This window comes from Adiantum capillus-veneris, chromosome 14 (genome assembly GCF_014529385.1).
Source record: "Adiantum capillus-veneris isolate H3 chromosome 14, ASM1452938v2, whole genome shotgun sequence".
In the NCBI taxonomy this organism is placed as follows: Eukaryota; Viridiplantae; Streptophyta; class Polypodiopsida; order Polypodiales; family Pteridaceae; genus Adiantum; species Adiantum capillus-veneris.
In genome coordinates, this window is record NC_140944.1 from 123,725,700 (window position 1) to 123,745,083 (window position 19,384).

Sequence of the window (19,384 nt, forward strand, 5' to 3'; positions counted from 1 at the left end):
GGATGCATATAACCGTGCCAATGTGTGTCCTACCATGATAGTACGGTAATTCCCCGGCACTGTGGGGTCACCTGTCTTGAAGATAGGTACAATAGTAGATAATCTCCAAGACTCAGGGAGACCCTCACACATGACACGGTTGAATAGCCGTGCAAGCATCTCTGCCAACAAATCCCCAGCATGTATAATGTGCTCTGCAACCAAACCCTCATGATCCTGTGCCCGTCTGGTCTTCATCCTGTCAATGGCCTCCTTTACCATCTCAGTGGTAAAGAAGGTGCTCGTAGCCGGACATGGCTGTGGTGGGTCTGGTAATGGTGGTTGTCCAGGTACAGTGTATAAAGATGTTGCATACTGCCCCCATATCTCTGTAGAAGTAATCACTGGTGGGGGAGACTTCTCATGGAATAGACGCCAAGCCTCTCCTAAATCTCTACTAAGGAAGAGCTGATATAAATCTTGCTCCATCTGGACCAAGAAAGCTCGCTTCTTCTGCCGCACTAGTCGTCGTGTAGCAATGCGAGACTGTCTATAGGTGATCACTCCCAATGTAAGGTCCCGCTGTATCTGAGCTCTCCTCTGTCTACACTCCTCATCATACTAGTTGTTCTGAGGCATGTGCCCAGAAAGACGTCTCTGCCCCGGCTGAGTGTGTGGATATGCCTCTGTCGCTGCCCCATGTAATGTCACTGTCAGCATAGATGTGATCTCCTCCACTCTGTATACTGGCTCTGATGTGCATAAAAGCCTACGTATCTCCTCTACATAGACTGAGTCAGTCTCTGGTGTAAAAGTATAGCGTGTATGTCCACCACCCTGTGAGGCCTGAGATGTATTGTACTCAAAGGAGACTGATAATGTTAAAAGTGCATGATCTACTGCTATCCCAACTGGCCTGGGCCCCACTGTGAAATCCTGAATGTGAGAGATCAAGCTCGGATGTGTCAGAACATAGTCTACAGTGCTGGACCCATGTCTATGTGGAAAACAAGTAAAACCTGTAGACAATGGGAAAGTCGTTAAGCCATTCAGTATGGCTAAACTGTGAGTAGTCGTCATCTCTCTCAGGTATCTCCCATACTCTGTATGCTCTCTGTCGTGTGAGCATCTCTCAAGTCCCAACTCCTCTGGCTCTAGCTCTCTAAGCATCTCCTCTGATGTGTCATAGAAGACTGTCTGTGAGCTGCCTGTACGGGCATTGAAATCCCCCAGGAGTATGATGTCTCCATCTCTGGAGAACTCCCAGATATCATCATCAAGTGCAGAGTAAGGAGACTGTCCTCTGGGTGAAGCATATACTGAAGTGCTGGGAGGAAAATAGCATATGGCGATGTACAAGAAACGTCCAGTCTCTGCCCTCAGCCTCAGAGAGAGAGAGAGAGAGAAGAAGAAGAAGAAGAAGAAGAAGAGAAACCTATGATCTGCCTCTGAGACTGGCTCTCCCTTGATGTCCTCAGCAAGCTCTCCCTGTGTCTGTGCACCTCGAGTAAAAACAGGCCTAGGCATCTCTGGTCTGGGTATCTCACGACTCTATAAAGCGGTCCGAAACTTTCTTTGAACAAGCAGTGAGAGTGGCCATGGATCTCATAGTACACTGGGCACTGACATATGTAGTCCAGCTCTGTCTCTCGCTCAATATGACATAAATGACATATCCTGACCTCTGTTGGTACTCCTCGAAATCTACCAGTCTCGATCTGAAGCTGATGCGAGGATGTGCGTTATCATCTGGCCAATAGCCCACCGGGGGGGGGAGAGAGAGAGAGAGAGAGAGAGAGAGAGAGAGAGAGAGAGAGAGAGAGAGAAATGAAATGAAATGAAATGTTATATTAACGTCTTCAAAAGGCCAAAATGACCTATGAGACCAATCAGTTACAAAATAGTGAATCTAATACCATGTCTGGGTACAAAAGAACTAGAAAAGAACTAGAAGTGGAACAAAATACTACTACTACTACTACAATCTAAAACTACGTGGGTGTAGCAGCTGATACAATAGGTACCCGGTAAACTGGATGTAACAGTGTGTGAAACAAAGATGGAAGAAATGGTGAGGATCCATCCTCATCTGCACTCTGGATGTCGAGAGAGTATGGCTCGAATCTTCTGTTGTAGTCTCCGTCGATGCTGTGTAGCTCCTCTCCTCAGTCGCGGTCGTCTGTATCTCTGTAGCTCCAATGCTCGGTCGATGAGAGTGCCAGTAGTGGTCGAATGAGTGTGGGACGAGCTCTGTAGTGGTGGCTGCTCCTCTGGCTGTCCCATATCTAGTGAAAAGAAATCTGTAATGTGTCTCTGGGACTGCCTCTCTCTAGCTCTCCCCAGTAAAGTGTCTCTATACCTGTGTAACTCAAGTAGATATAGTCCAAGACATCTCTGATCCTCATAACTCATGACCCTAGATAGAGGACCAAAACCCTCTCTGAATAAGCAGTGGAAACGCCCCCGTATCTCATAGAACACTGTGCAATGACATATGTAGTGCAACTCTGTCTCTGGCTCTCTCTGGCATAATCGGCATATCCTGCTGTCTGCTGGTATCCCTCTGAATCTACCGGTCTCAATCTCGAGCTCATGTGAGGATGTGCGTATCTGACCAATGGCACAACGCAAACCATGAGACATATGTGTGTCCATGTAGCTGGGTCGAATCACAAACCCATCTCCTGTGAGGTGGAGAAGATGCTCTCTATAGAAAGCCATCTTCGTGCTCAACTCCTGAGGCGGCTCTATCCATGTCCTCCTGGTGTCGAGCTGGATCAGGTCCTGACGAATGAGTCTAGTGATCTCCACCCGTGTAAGAGACAGCGAGGGTGCCTGAAGAGAATACTGGAAAGGGGGCAACCTGTCCATGGTGAAGCCATGCGTCTGAAACCATGAAGTCATCTGTGCATACCAGCATGAAGTGTCCCCCTGTAGAGCTAACTGTCTGGAAGACTCAAGGGCCAATCTAGCATATCTGTCTCTAGTAGTATCCCATAGGCTGTGCACAAAGGACACTGATCTGGTAAGCGCCTCAATCTCCATGGGGGGGGCAGCTAGCTCTGCTCGAATGATCGCGTGAGGTACGGAGGCCTTGGCTCTAATCAATCGGGAGATCATAGATACCAAGGGCCTCTCCATACGTCTCCAACCATCCTGGCCTACAGAAGGTCCCCATACCTGTACCCCATACATCATAGCTGAGGCTACTAAAGTATCAAAGAGCCATAACTTTGTCCGAGGTTCCTGGAACTGAACCTGCGAACACATCCTCTCCAAGCCTCCCAAGGCCGCATAAGCTCTGGTCAGTCTAGTCTTTGCTGCTCTCCCCAAAGAAAACCTCGGCCCAGTGAAGACTATCCCAAGGTAAGTGTATGCATCTGTATACTCCACAATCTCTTGACCATACGTGAAGGTCGGTGCCGATCTCCTGATCCACTGCGGTGTGGTGTTAAACACCATGACCTTGGTTTTACCAAGGTTTACAGACAATCCACTATCCTCTGCAAAACTGTGTAATGCATCCAACTGTCGCTGCATACCCTCTGGTGAGTCAGAGATCAAGACAATATCATCAGCATATAACAACAATGGGATCCACGTCCCTGCCAGCTGGGCACCTCTATCACCCTCTCTGTCAATGTAATCAGACACCTCATCAACATACATACCAAATAGAGTAGGAGACAATGGGCAACCTTGTTTCACCCCGATAGTGGAGTGAACTAAGTCAGATATCCCCTCTGGGGTGCGTACATGTCCCATCACTGATCTGTATAAAGCCATAATCCCCCAAATCAACACTGTGGGCACCCCCATCTCCTGCAGTCTGCGCATCAGTCGAGCTCTCGGTACCATGTCAAATGCTTTGCGGAAATCCACAAAGCTACAATAAATCCGTCTCCCATGTGACCTGCCCTCCTCAATGATAGCTCTGAGTGTCAGAATATGGTCAAGAGTGGAGAAACCCCTCCTGAAACCTGCCTGTCCCTTTGCCCGTACACCCTCACCCTCTGCCCAGTTACTCAACTGCTGCTCAATAATGGATGCATACAATCGTGCCAGTGTGTGTCCAACCATAATAGTGCGGTAATTTCCAGGCTCTGTAGGATCACCTGCCTTGAATATAGGCACAATAGTAGACAACCTCCAAGTCTCAGGTAATCCCTCACACATGGCACGATTGAACAACACTGCAAGAACCTCCATCAGCATATCCCTAGCATGTATAAAGTGCTCCGCTACTAGACCGTCATGATCGTAAGCCCTCCTGGTCCTCATCCTGTCAATGGCTCTCTTTACCATCTCAGTGGTAAAGAAGGTGCTCGTAGGTGGACATGGCTCTGTAGGATCTGGAAGGGGATCCTGCCCAGGAACCGTATATAACGATGTCGCATACTGGCCCCACACATCAGGAGAAGTAATCACTGGGGGAGGGAGTGCTCATGGAAGAGTCGCCATGCCTCGCCTGAGTCTCTACTCAAGAACAACTGATACAAGTCTCGCTCCATCTGGGCCAGGTAAGCTCGTTTCTTCTTTCGCACAAGGCGCCGGAAAGCAATCCGCGACTGTCTGTAGGTGATGACTCCTAAATGAAGATCCCTCTGAAGCTGGGCTCTCATCTCTCTGCACTCCTCATCATACCAACTATTTTGGGGCATGCTCCCAGAATGTCGCCTCCGATCCGGTTGAGTGTGTGGGTATGCCTCTGATGCTGCATCATGTAGTGTCTCAGTCAATAAAGTAGTGCACTCCTCTACTGAGAGGCCTGGAGAAACTGTGCATAGACGATCCCAGATCGCCTCTGTATAAACCGAGTCAGTCTCTGGTGTAAATGTATAACGGGTGTGTGACCTGCCTCCTGATTTCTGGGCTGTACTAAACTGAAAAGATACGGACAGTGTCAAGAGAGCATGATCCACTGCTACGCCCACTGGTCTGGCTCCCACCGTGAAATCCTGAATACAAGGAATAAAGCTCGGCTGTGTCATAACATAGTCCACTGTACTGGCCCCATGTCTGTGTGGAAAGCATGTGAAGCCTGCTGCTCCAGGAAACCGCTGTAAGCCATTAAGTATGGCTAGCCCATGTGTAGTCGTCATCTCCGTGAGGTATCTCCCATACTCAGTCTGCTCTCTGTCATGTGAGCATCTGTCAAACCCCAGCTCACCCACATCCAACTCTCTAAGCATCTCATCTGAGGTGTCGTAGAAGACTGTCTGACAGTTGCCCGTTCGAGCATTGAAGTCTCCTAGGAGGATGATATCACCATCCCTAGAAAACTCCCATATATCATCATCTAGAATTGAGAAAGGCGACTGCCCTCTGGATACAGCATATACTGACGTACTGGGGGGGAAGTAACATATAGCAATATATAGAAATCGACCTGTGTCAGCTCTCAGCCTCACCCACATGTATCTAGCCTGATCATCTCTCCGTACAATATGTAGTAGTGGCTGTAGCTCCTCCCTAAACAACACCGCTACTCCTCCTGAACCTCTACTCCCATGCTCAGATCTCGTGACTGTTCTGTGGGCTGTCTCCCATTTGTATCCCACCACATGTGGCAACAGTTGGCCAGGGGCCTGGTGAGTCTCTGAAAAGAAAACAATGTCCTTGTCTCTGAAACTGTCCTCAAAGGCACCAACATCCAACCTCATAGACCCATTACAATTCCAAGTCGCCATCCTCAATGTGGTCCCAGAGAGAGAGAGAGAAGAAGAAGAAGAAGAAGAAGAGAAACCTATGATCTGCCTCTGAGACTGGCTCTCCCTTGATGTCCTCAGCAAGCTCTCCCTGCGTCTGCGCAACTCAAGTAAAAACAGGCCTAGGCATCTCTACTCTGGATATCTAAGGACTCTGTAAAGTGGTCAGAAATTCTCTCTGAACAGGTAGTGACCGCGGCCATGGATCTCACAGTACACCAGGCAGTGACATATGTAGTGCAGCTCTGTCTCTGGCTCAATATGACATAAATGACATATCTTGACCTCTGCTGATACTCCTCGAAATCTACCAATCTTGATCTGAAGCTGATGTGAGGATGTGCGTTATCTGGCCAATAGCCCAGCCGTAGAAAGAAAGAAAGAAAGAAAGAAAGATTTTATTTACGTCTTCAAAAGGCCAAAGAGAACTGGCCTATGAGACAAATCAATTTACAAAGTATATATCTGCTGGATATCTTGTGTGCGTGTAAAGCAACAAAGATGTGGGCTGGATATCCTGTGTGCGTGTAAAGCAACAAAGATGTGGGGTGTGACCGGGTAATAATCGAACATCCGGTATATACAATGGGGTGTGTGACCGGGTAATAACAAAGCATCCGGTGTACAAAATGTAGTGTGACCGGGTAATAACAAAACATCCGGTATACATGATAGAATATAGAACTGTGATAGGAGGGAGGAGGGTGTAGGGTGTATGTGGCTGAGTCAGCTCCAGCCAGTGGTGAGGGTAGGGTATAGTATCTGATACATCCGTGTGATGAGTCTAGCTATGTGAGCTAGGTCAAGCGTCTGCTCTGCTCTGCTCTGAATGTGGGCTGCATGTCGTGCCCTGATGGCCTGAACCTCTCTCCTATGTCTCTGGGATGCTCGAGAGCGATATCTTGGTAGCCGTGGTCTCCGTCTAGCTCTGGCCTCCTCAGCTCGTGCTAGAGTCATCCCCTGGTATGTGGGTGGCTGTGGTTGCATCTGTGTAGGTGCTAGAGCCTGGAAGTAGTCCGTGAGCTGTGTCTGTCTGTCCTCAGCTCTACCCTCCCCCATCTCAAGGGCTCACTCTCTATGCTGGTGCATCTCTATCAAGAGTCTCCCTAGCAGCCTCTAATCCAATGATGTCATCACTGACTGTAGTGAAACTCTCGGTCTATCAAACAGGATGGGGTAGCATGATTTGATCTCAGCATAGTAGGGACATTTGCACAGGAAGTGGCTCTCACACTCTACCTCCTGTCTGCACAATCTGCATAGCCTGGCCTCTCGTGGGATGCGGGCTGCTCTGCCACTCTCTATCTCAAGCTGATGTGATGATACTCTGAACTGTCCAATGGCCACCCTCGTGCCGTGCGATAGATATATGTCCATGTATCTAGGCCGCTGTATGAACCCATCCTTAGTGAGCGTGAGGAAGTGGTCTCTGTAGTATGCCATCTTCATGGCCAGTGGTCGCGAAGGTGTAATCCATGTCTGCTCTGTGTATCTCTTTATGAGCTCATACCTGATGACTGTGTTCCTCTCAGTGTGTGAGAGGACCTGGCGTGGTGCATCTGGATCATACTGTGAAGGAGGCAATCTGTCCATAGAGTAACCATAAGTATGAAGCCACCTAGTCACACTGGCATACCATGACCTCTGATCTCCTGAGTCTGCTAGCTCTCGAGACGCCTCTAGAGCAAGGCGAGGTAGTCTGTCTGCTCTCATGTCTCTCAATCTATGAAGATATCCCACAGTCTGGAATAGTGCCTCCACTACCATAGGTGGAGCACCAAACTCTGCTCTCACAATATCATGGGGAACTAATGGCTTACTCCGAATCATCCGGGCAAGCATCAGTATCTGTGGCCTCTCAAGTCTGGTCCACATCTGCTCTGAAAGACCTAGGGTCCATACTGGGGTAGCATATAGTAGGGCTGGAGTGACTAAGGTGTCTGTAATCTGGATCTGCCTAGGTGCTGGTTCTAGATCCCTTTGGGTATCTTCTACCAAACTCCTTAATTGCTTGACTCGATCAATCTCCCCTATAGGGTTTGGATAAGTTCCTATCTTCGTGCGAGGCTCCTGAAAATGTGTCTGATGGCAGCCCCTCTCAAGCATAGCTAGCGCTGCGTATGCTCGGGTGGTGCGGTCTCTAGCAGCCTGTGCCATGGAGAAGCGGCCCGTCCTAGCACTGAACGTGATGCCCAAGTACACATATAACTCTACCACCTCAATCTGGCTATCTGCAAAGGGGAAGACTGATCTCCTCTGAACAATCCCTGAAGTGTGGAATATCAGAACCTTGGTCTTGCCAAGGTTCACTGTCACCCCTCTGTCTGTACAAAAGGAGCCGAGAGCCTGTATGTGGAGCTGTAGATCCTCCTGTGACTCTGCAATTAGAACAATGTCATCAGCATATAACATAATGTGTACCTGAGTGCCTGAGAGGTCGGCACCTGCTCCTCCACTTTGTCTGATGTAATCTGCTATCTCATCTATATATAAGCCGAAGAGAGTAGGGGAGAGCGGGCAACCTTGCTTCACCCCAATGGTGCTAGTGATGCTATCTGAAAGTCCGCCAGGGCATCTGACTCTGCCTGATACTCGCTCATACAAAGCATATATGGCCCATATCATGTCTGGCGGTATACCTAGAGATATAAGGCGCTGTAACAGCTGCTCTCTAGGGACTGTCAAAAGCTTTGCGGAAGTCCACAAAGCAACAGTAGAGGCGTCTCCCTCGGCTCCGTGACTACTCTATCAGGCATCTGAGAGTGAAGATATGATCCACAGTAGAGAAGGAATGCCGGAAGCCTGCCTGCTCAAGTGCTCGTATCCCCTCGATCTCTGCGTATCTGCTCAACTCAGACTCTAAGACTGCTCCATAGATCTTGGCCATCATATGGCCAATCATGATAGTCCTGTAGTTAGCTGGATCCATACGGTCCCCAGCTTTGTGTAGAGGCACTATGGTGTGTAGAGTCCAACTCTTTGGAAATCCCTCTGCTAGTGCCCTGCTAAACATATGTGCAATCAGTGGAGCCAAAGTGTGTGCAGCATATATGAAGCGCTCACCCTGAAGCTCAGTGTGGTCCACCGCCCGTCGGTGCTGTAAACTCTGGATACCTCGTCTCACCATGTCTATGGTAAATAGAGTGGGAGCTGTGGGTCAGGGCTCCACTGGGTGTGGAATGGGAGGCTGGTCCGACATCTGGTATAGTGTCTCAGCATATGCATGCCAAACTGCAGGGTCCTCTATAGGTGTAGGGGGCCCCCGCTGTCTCATGTCTCTCTAGGAGACTGCTGCCTCTCTGCTCGTGAGTGTATGATACATGTCCCACCACTGTGTCTCCTCAAAGGCTCTCCTCTTACGTCTAGTAAGAGTGCCCATATGTATGTGCATCTGTGTCTCTGAGATCTGTCCAGTGACATGCTGTGCTCTGAGGCTCCGGTATAGCTGTCTGCACTCGTCATCATACCATCTGTTCTGGGGCATCGTCCCAGGGCATGGTGTATCACTAGAGTGTGTGGTAAAGGGGAAACTCTCTAGTGCCACAGAGTGGAGAATGGTAGTCAACTCACTGGTGAGTGTCGAGAGTGGGGCATCTGGGTCTAGCTGTCGAATCCCTGCATACACATGGTATCTGTATATCTCTGATAGCTCCTCACTGAAGTGTATAGTGGTATGTTGTGTGGAGGGAGGAGGAGGTAATGTGGTTGAACTAGTCCTGATAGATAGACTGAGGTATGTATGGTCTGCCCCAATGGGTCGTGGTGGGATGGTGAAAGAGCTAATGATATCCATGGCCCCTATGGAGCCTAAAATGTAATCCACTATGCTCTGCCCTCTCCTGCCACCATGCCCCATCTTGCTCCCTTTCTAGAAGCACGTATACCCTCCCGATGTCGGCCAACGGGACATCCCGTTGTAAATCAAGAGGTGGTGTGCTAAGCCCAATGCCAATAAGTGTGACCCATATCTGGTGGAGTCACTCCCTCTATCCTCTGAGGTCCGCCCTAGCCCCACGTCCTCTGCTGCTATGGTGTGTAGTAAGGTGGGGTCATCGAAGTCATATATCTCACACTGTCGGCTCTGTGTGCGGGCATTGAAATCCCCTACAAGTAGGATCTCTCCCAATGCCGCGTAGTGAAGGATATCCTTTGATAGAACTGAGAAAGGTGACTGTGTCTGTGGCCCCTCCTCCTCCTCAGCTACACTCTCCTCCTCCTCATCCTCCTCTAGAGTCTCCCCCTCCAATGTAGGCTCATGCTGTGTCTCTGCATGCTCACAGAGAGAGAGAGAGAGAGAGAGAGAGAGAGAGAGAGAGAGAGAGAGAGAGAGAGAGAGAGAGAGAGAGAGAGATTTGATTTGATTTGATTTGGTATTAACGTCCGCGGGGGGCCAGAAATGACCCATGGGACCTCAAAGTGATACATAGTCTCCCCTCACGAGGGTGTATGGTGTGGTGTGTGTTATTCTCTTTTTGTGTTCCTATGAGTGTCATTTGATGCTCAAGTATGCGGGTGAGGTATGTTTCGAGAGCTGTAGGGGAGGGGTCTATCTTGGATAATAGGTCCGCAAAGGTAGAGCAACCGCTTAGAAGTGGTTGAAAATTAGCCCGGATGTGAGCGTATTCTGGGCATTCCAATGTCACATGTGCTTCATCTTCGGGAGCTTGCATTGTACATGATGTGCATATCCGTTTAGAAGCATCAATTTTCAGCCAGCCCTCTGTTTCTATTTTGAGCATATGTGACCTTGTGCGCATCAAAGAGATGGCTCTTCGTGCCATGTGGGGCATGGGTGTTTGTATGTGGGCCTGGGCTTCCATTGGGTTTGTGTTATAGCCTTCCCAATACTTTGTGTTGACATGCTTGCAATAGTATTCAAATTTCGAGCGGTGTTGCGTTGTCTTCCACTTGGTGTGGAGGCTATTTAGTAATGCAATTTCAAAATTCAGCATATGTTCTCCCTCCTTGCCCTCCTCAATAAGCATGTCCACATATGCTTCTACATTCCATTTAGAGAACCATTTCTTAATGTCTTGTATGAGGCTCGATGACAGAAATTTGCTTTTTTTTGTCTTTTGCGGCGCACATCCCGTTTCCCATGCAATGCAGGGGATTCGAGTAGTAGGCATCGCTTTGACCTTCATGATATACGTGTACATTTTTTGCAATGCTTTCATTTCTAGTGGTCTCTTGCCTGTCTCCAAGAGTAGCACGGAGTATGGTGTCGTCTTTTTGACCCCCATGTGTCGACATAGAAACTTTTTCTGAATTTTTTCAATTTCATTCCATGTGTGGGCTGAAATGCTTGCTCCCTAGATTTCCACTCCGTAGAGGATGGCTTGCACTACGCATGTCTCAAAAATGGTCGCTTTTATCTCCCATCTTTTTATGCTTCTTTGTGTGCACATGTTTTCAAATTGATAGGGCCGATGTCAATTCTATTATGTGCGCATTGTCCCCAAGCATAGTTGCACGGGATGTCAATCCCCAAGTACTTGAAACTGTCGACTTTCTCAATTTGTTTCCCTTGATACATGAGGGGGGCGTGGATATCCATCTTACGAGTCTTTACAATCATGAACTTTGTTTTGTCTACATTGATTGATAGACCCACATTTTCACAAAAAGCATGTAACGCATCTACCAATTTCTGTAGAGCTGTAATGTCATGGGCGAAAAGAGCCACATCGTTTGCATAGATGAGCATGAGAAGTGTAAGCATCCCGATGGCTGGTTCATCCCCTTCTAGTTGAGGGAGGAAGCTTTCTATTTGATCAATGCATAATCCAAAAAGAGTAGGGGAGAGAGAGCATCCTTGTTTGACCCCCATGTTGCTCGAGAAAGCTTTGGACAGCCCTTCGTGCGTTTTTAGTTGACATATGACTCTGTCATAGAGACGTGCTACCGCACTCCTGAGATGCATCGGTACTTTTATGCATTCCATCCTTTTCCATATACCCATTCTCGGGACCGTGTCAAAGGCTTTGGTGAAATCTACAAAGCAACAGTATAATGTTTTTCCCTTTAGCCGACTCTCTTCCATTAATACCCTGAGTGAAACAAGGTGATCAATGGTGCTATGTTTTGGTCGAAAACCTGCTTGTTCTTTTGCTCGTTTTCCATTTGTCTCTGCCCATGTGCTTATGCTTTGTTCTAAGATGCTTCCCAAAAGCTTTGCCATGCAAGATCCTACCATAATGGTACGGTAGTTGGTAGGTTGATTTACATCCCCTTTTTTGTAAAGTGCTTTGATCCAGTTCTTTTGCCTAGCCCTTGAACAATGGCTTGGTTTAGCATTCTATGTATCCACTCTTTGGCTCTCATACCTGACCATTTAAGTATTTCTGAGTTCAAGTGTAGTATGTCCGGAGCTTTCCCATTTGCAAGTTTCTGTATGCCTTTTTTAACCGTTTTGGAATCAAAGTGGTCTTGGGCATGGAGATCGTTTTGCATGTGTGGCATTTCTTCCGCATTATTATGCACATATAGTTGTTCCACATACATGTACATGTCATCTGAGCTTATGTCCCCCATAATGTCATGTCTCCGTCCTTTTATTTTCAACCATTCCTTTTTGGGATTTTTCTTGAAGTTGGCTATGGCTTGTGTCTCCGTGCGTAGCTCATAGTTTCTTCTTTTCCGCCTCTTGAGATTTGTGTAGTCTTTTGATAGAGTTTCCCATTCCGTGTTCGTCGTTGACAGTGCCCGCAATTGTTTTTTTACATACTTGCACTCTTCATCAAACCATGGGTTATGCGGTAGCCCTTTAACATGATTTCCTCGCCGATGCATTTTTCCTATTGTTTGTTCCACGGCGTCACATAGAGCTTGTTTGAAAATTGGCCATGTTTGTTCTGCATACATTCTTTTCTTGTCCACTTGCATTTTGTATGTCCATGATCGGGCATGGGGCTGTTTTTGTGCTTTTTGAGTGGGAACTTGTAGCCATACATGGATTGGGGTGTGGTCCGAATTGGGTGACATCTTCCCAATTGTAAAATTACTTACAATATGGGGTGCCTCATATGCAATCAATACATAATCAATAACACTCATGCCTTTGTTGGCCGTGTAGCATGTGCATTCTCCCGATTTTTCAAACTTACTTGTTCCATTGACGACGATTAGTTGTAAGGATGTCATCATACTGAGCAATGCAATATCTTGCGGGTTTGTAATGAGATCTTTCGAACATCTCTCCCATGTGGGATCTAGTATCTCATTATGTTGAAGCATTGGAGGTGTCATGAGATCCACCATTTGCATTTGCGCATGTGCTATGCGAGCATTCATGTCCCCAATAAGCATAATCATCCCTTCTTGTGAATAGGCATGGATATCGGCATACAGATCCTCGAAACGGTAATTCTTCTCTACATTGAAGGCACCATAGAATGGTGACTCTCTATGGGGGATGTAGTACCCGGCAATGAACATAGGTTTAGGTTTTGTGTCAAACTTGATCCATATGTACCGGTGATGAGCATCTGTCTTGCTAATTGTGATCATTTTTCTGAGTTCCTCTCGATATATCACTGCGACTCCTCCTTGTCCCCTCATTTTTGTACATGGCATCCGTAGGGAGTGTGTGACATATCCTTCAATGTGTGGTATTCTACATGCATCGTGTTCCCATGTTTCCAATAAAAAGAGAATGTCGGCTTGTGGTAGGACTTCCGTTAATCCTTCTCCTTTATGCCACGGGAAGCCTCTGCAATTCCAACTTGTCACGTGTAGTTCCGTGAACCCATGGGTCTCGCATTGTCATTTTGTTTCCTATTTTGCTTCCCCTTTCGTGTCCGCTTGGGCTGTTTTCTTGTTCGTGCGAGCTTCGTATGCTTCACGTCTAGTCTTTTGTTGGTTCGGCGTTCTATCTTCACTGATGCATAGTGCGCTATCCTTTAAGTAGATGCGGGCGTTTTCGAGGATAATAGTTCTCTTGCGGGCATCAAGAAGTGTGCATACGATTGCCCGATTTGCTTCTGGTTTCTTCTTGCCTACTCGATGTGCACCATATACCACCACATCATGCATTCCGAAGTTAGCGGAGATCATTTCCGTGATGTCGGTGTTCAAGGTAATGACCTTCTCGTTGTCGGATTCGGGGATGCCCCGTATCACGATGTTCATTTTTCTTTTCTCTTGTTCGGTGTATTCTTTGTCATCCTCATTAGCATACATGTCTCTGTTCATTGAGGAAGTCTGAGGCATTGGTGTGTGTGTCAATGCATCTTTCCAAGAGCCCACATTTTCAGATACATTCATTTGCGCAATCTTTTCATCATGTGTGGCTAGCGTGTCTTGCATTGTAGCTGTGTGCTTATCAAGAGCACCCTGGAGCTCTTGCATCTTCTCCTCTTGGTGACGGACTCGTAGGTCTTGCATTTGGAGCTTGTGTTCCAATTCTTGGTTTTTTAGAGCTAGGTCTTTGATTTCATCGCTCTGCTTCATGATGGTGGTGTGCATCGAGGAGATGAGTCCCCATATGTCTCGTAATGAGCATGGTGGCGTATTCCCTTCCATGATGTCCGGTTTCGGGGGGGGTTGTTTGTTGTATTGGTTTGGGTCCCATGGTGCGTGTAGGTGAGGACCTGACAGAGAGGCCGCTTCTGGAAATTCGCAGGTTCACAGTGTCATTCACAGACAGAGAGAGAGAGAGAGAGAGAGAGAGAGAGAGAGAGAGAGAGATATGAAATGAAATGAAATGTTATATTAACGTCTTCAAAAAGGCCAGAGTGACCTATGAGACCAAACTGATACAAAAGTGGAGAATCTGTTACAATGTCTCAAAAGTGTGAAAGTGTGAAAATAAATGCGAAAAACTAAATACAAAGTATTAGATAGACTTCTTAGGAGCATTCTGGGTGTCTGGCTAGAATGCTTCTAATCCTTTGTTGTAGTCTCCTCCGGTGAAGTGTGCTTCTGCATCTCGGTCGTGGTCGTCTCAATTTCCTAAGCTCAATCGCCCTGTCAATGAGGGTGCCTTTGGTATGAATGTGGGTACTCCTTTGTGCTCGCTGCTGGCCTCTTGATTCTCCTTCCATTCTTGCTTCTCTCGATCCGAAGAAATCTGTGATCTGCCTCTGAGGCTGTAGTGCTCTTTGTCTTCTCATTAGATTATCCCTGTGCCGATGTAGTTCCAGTAGGTACAGGCCTAAGCACCTTTGATCTTGGTATTGCATGACTCTATCTAGAGGTCCAAAGCCTTCTTTGAATAGGCAATGGAAATGCCCACGTATCTCATAGTGTACCGTGCAATGGCATATGTAGTGTAATTCAGTCTCCGGCTCCATTCCGCATAACTTGCAAATTCTGCTCTCAGGTGGGATTCCCCTAAATCTGCCAAATTCAATTTCCAGTTGGTGTGAGGATGTACGAATCTGACCAATAGCACATCTCAAACCATGAGACAGGTGGGTATCCATGTAGCTCGGGCGAATCACAAAACCATCTTCAGATAGCTGTAGGAAGTTTTCTTTGTAGTCGGCCATCTTCGTGCCCAATTCTTGTGTAGGGTCTACCCATGTCCTCTTAGTGTCTAACTGTATAAGATCCTGGCGGATGATTTTATCATCTCCGTTCGTGTGATTGCCAGTGATGGAGCCTCAAGAGAGTATTGGAAGGGGGGTAATCTTTCCATACTGAACCCGTGTCTCTGAAACCACGAGGACAGTTGCGCATACCAGCATGATGTATCTCCTTTCATTGCTAATTGTCGAGAGGATTCGAGGGCCAATCTAGTATATCGGCAATTATTTGTATCCCATAAACCATGTATGAAGGACACTGATCTGGTAAGAGCTTCAATTTCTATCGGACGGATCGTGCTACGACATATGTTGATAAAGAACGAAGAAAAGTTACCTTTGTAGAAGGGGACTTTGTATTCCTGAAGGTTCCTTCAATGTCAGAAACCATGAAAACAGGAAAGTATGACAAACTTTCTCCTAAATATAGGGATCCCTTTAAAGTCCTTATAAAGGTTGGAAACGTAGCATAGAAACTTGAGTTACCAGAGAGTTCTCAAGTTCACCTTGTCTTCCATATTAGTAAACTGAAGAAATCAGTTCACGGGTTGGAGAACATAGTTTATTCAGAGATTTTGGTTGACTTGATAGAGCCACCAAAGATATTGCATGAAACGGAAAGGATTCTAGGGTGTTGAAATAGACAAACCCGTCATAAAATGTACCTCTTGGTACTAAATAAGTGGACAGACTTAGACAAGGAAGCGGCAACTTGGGAACGCCGTAATGCGTTACCAAGAGATTTCCCCATGTTGTTTTCGAGGACGAACACTCTTTATAAGAACAGGGGCTAGGGAGGGAGGGGGGAGTAAATGTCACGTAGGTTGTAATGCCATGACGGACGACTGAACAGATGGCTGGGGTCGTTGCCGGAGCGCCATGGCGAGAGTGAGGGCATGGGCAAGTGTGGACGGCAAGCCACACACTATAAGACCCGGGAATGGGGACGCCTTCACCATTCTCCTCTATGGTAGGGTGGTGAACTAGGGTTGTCACCCTCCCCGTGCAGGAGTAGTGTGAGGTTACGGGGTTGTAACAACCAGATTGCCGGCAGAGAAGAGATCTTCTTATATACAACAAGATTATGGCCCCTCCAACCAGAGGTTCTGAAGGTGATGACTAAATTCTAATGATAGGTTTCCCTGGTTGAGGTTAGCATCCCTTCGTCGTTTGGTATTGAATAAGCTAATTTTCATTGCCAATACTTCTGTTTCCAGAAGATCTGCAAATCTTTAGAACTTGAAATGTCTCCTGAACAATCTTCTTTGTGGGATATGAGACCATATATGAAGTCACTCCCTCTTGATACCGAAAAACTTGTTTTTAACAGCTCACTCTGGGTAAGCTTTCTGGTCAAATCTCTACTATGTTGAGGTATTCAAATTGAGAAGATGCTTCAATAGCATGTTCTTCTTGCAAGAGCCCTCGCCAAGTGTCTTAGAAGCATCCACCTCTTTGGGTAGTTTCTCTGGCTTGGCTGAAATCTTCTGAGTTTGTACTCCCTGTGGCTGCACCCTCTTGCTATTGTGGCCCTTGTCAACTCTCCATCTTGGTTTGAAAGCCTCTCAAAAACATGCTACTTGTCATGATAGATGTTGTCTATCAAGGGTAAAGCTCTATGCAGTGCGAAACGGGACATTTAAAGCAGCAAAGTTACATGATGACTATGCGCATTGTCAAAATATACCACAGATTTGGCACCTTATGTGTGATGACTTCCATTGCAGCCATTCGCTCGTGATACTTGGCCGTATTTCCTTCAACATGGAGCTTATTCTTGGATGCAGTGACATTTTGTTCCTGAATTGGGGATTTGTTTAGGTTGAAGCATGTTGGATTGCAACATTCTTTGTGCCCACCTGGCTCGATGCTTCTGGTCCATGAAGAACAGCATTGCTTTCATGTAATAATCATGGTCATGAAAAGCAAAATTGATCAGCAAAAGATGTAAACCTCAGAAAGAGCCTACTCATTTAGAGTAATTATTTGATTATAAAACATAGTGAATACAAACAAAAAATATTAAGATTCAAATTAATTTCGCAACCTAGTAATGGATTGTTTGCTGGTGCTGGTTTATGTAGCTGTTACATTGTGAGTTGAGAAGGTCAGTTCATCTTTGAATACCATTGTGTTGTGTCTTTCAGTTATGTTTCTTGGTCATGGTTATCTTACAGAACTCATTGCCATTTGCTTGTGTAGTTCATTGAGAGGGAGACTTCGTGCACACCGCACTGAGAGATATCCACACACAAAGAACACGCAAAGAATGGCACACTTTCCTTCTACAGTCTTCTGTTCTATCCTGCATGTGTTTGTCGTGAAGAAAAATGTGCATGCTCTACCAGACACTCACTAGCCTGATCCCTCATAAGGCCAATATCATTCAAGTCTCACAAGGAATGCTTTACTACTGTTTTTGGTGCTTTGGGCACTTTACTGCACAGTTGTGAGCCACAAGTCTTGCATGTACAGTTCATGTTTGATAATGGGAGGACAACTACATTAAAAGTCAGCCTTTGCTCGCTTTAGTGCATTAGACACGTGAAACAGAAAGGGTTGAAAGATGAAAAGTACCACTGCACTATGTTGTCCTCTGATCTGTTCTGCGCAATTTGGTTCATGGCAACACACTCCTTCACGTTTTCTCTTATCCTCTTTGCCATGGAAGTGCTGACTTGCACATGAACAATGATTGCTTCTGGATACAACCCAATTTGTAGTGGTATCAATGACCTTCACAAGTAATCATATTCTTTCTTGAAACTGATTGCATCCAAGCACTAACATACTTGCACCTCGAATACTTTCACAGTCTAAAACCAAACCAGATATAGACAGTTAAATTGCATGAAAAAATGTCTGCAGTTAAGAACTTACCACGACTGACAAAAGATATTGATGGACCTTTAAAAAAAAAAAAAAGGCCCTCTATTGCATTGCATTACAAGCAAGTAGTGCCCAAGAACCAAGGTACATCCATACCAGGACTAATTCCCATTCAGAATTAAACCACAATACTCACCTTCTTAGTAAGTTTTCATGTGAACAAGTTTGGTGAAAATGTGATCTACCTTTTTCATCCCTGAAAGAATCAAAATAGTTACAAGGGCACTTGACATTGGAACACAGAAAATGCAGTCAAAAGGTATGGGATGGGCTCCCTTATTCATCATGCACGAGGGTATACTGCTTGCTGCACACTGGATATGGCCATCTTGTGGAAGACTTAGGAAGGGATCAGTCATCCCTTTGGATGGAGACCCATCCATGTTTGGTTACTACACTCTCCTTGCACTTGTTTGCAGTCTGTATAGAGCTCAACAAAAATGACTGATTAACTTGCTAGTTCGAATCTAGCTCAAATTTTTGGTCAATATTTGAGGGCTCTTTTCAATAGAGGCTAGACAAAACTAGTGTGTACACTTTGACACTTAGCCTTTGTGGGTGGGAAGAGATGGACGCAGTGAGCATCATGCTGAGCTTAATTATAATGTAAACAATGCTTACGATCTTCCTGCGTGCTACATGCTGGAGATGTGAGACTTCAAATCAGACACAATTAAAAAGTACTTTGTCAATGGTGCATATGCAATGTGTGATGCAGCTAATGAAAAACGCAAGAATACGTAATCAGCTGATGGTTGGTTAGAAAGAACATTCTACAACACATGTACTTCTGAGTATGCACATTCCAGACAAATTTGAGAGAATAACCTGTTCAAATCCGCATGGAGTGAGTTATTCAACTCCATAAGTATATCTCGCTCATCAGCTATTCGGGCAGCATTTGCTATAGTAGCTTCCAGCTGAGCTTTCAATATCACTTGTGTTTGCTCCAGTTCAGCCAGCCTTGAGGACATATCCTCATCTAAACTACAAACATCATGCTTAATTATTTCCGAATTTTTGATATGTAAGAATTTTCAAAAAGATAAAGCCAAAAAACGTTCCAATAAACAAAGACTTCTTTAACTGTTTTGAGAAAATTCTGTCTATCTATAAGCAAGACCACAGTTAGGACTCCGAAATTACTAGAGCAGAGAAAACTTGACTACCATCAGTTATCAAATAATATAAATCTATCAAGAGTATGCCTCGATATCTTCTTAAGCATCGACTTTTCCTACTTAATATTTACAGGCCTGCACAAGCCTGTTAATACTGTGA

General features: G+C 46.0%; 1 protein-coding gene across 9 annotated transcripts in view; it reads right to left on the bottom strand.

The window, feature by feature from the left end:
• The window catches only part of LOC147443073 (uncharacterized), a 224,755-nt gene that overhangs the window by 37,236 nt on the left and 168,135 nt on the right, over positions 1–19,384 (bottom strand). For 4 of the 9 annotated variants that reach the window (XR_015190226.1, XM_086529007.1, XM_086529005.1 and 1 more), the window contains 3 exons: positions 18,932–19,090; positions 17,792–17,915; positions 16,916–17,110 (listed from right to left, as the gene is read on the bottom strand). Coding sequence is in view for 4 of the 9 variants with exons in the window: in XM_086529007.1 (XP_086385133.1) it covers positions 16,916–17,110; positions 17,792–17,915; positions 18,932–19,090 (478 nt within the window). In the remaining 5 variants the exon portion in view is untranslated. Of the gene's footprint in view, positions 1–16,915; positions 17,111–17,791; positions 18,031–18,239; positions 18,524–18,931; positions 19,091–19,384 lie in introns of those variants that run through there. The other 5 variants (XR_015190227.1, XR_015190228.1, XR_015190229.1 and 2 more) reach the window with 4 other exon arrangements.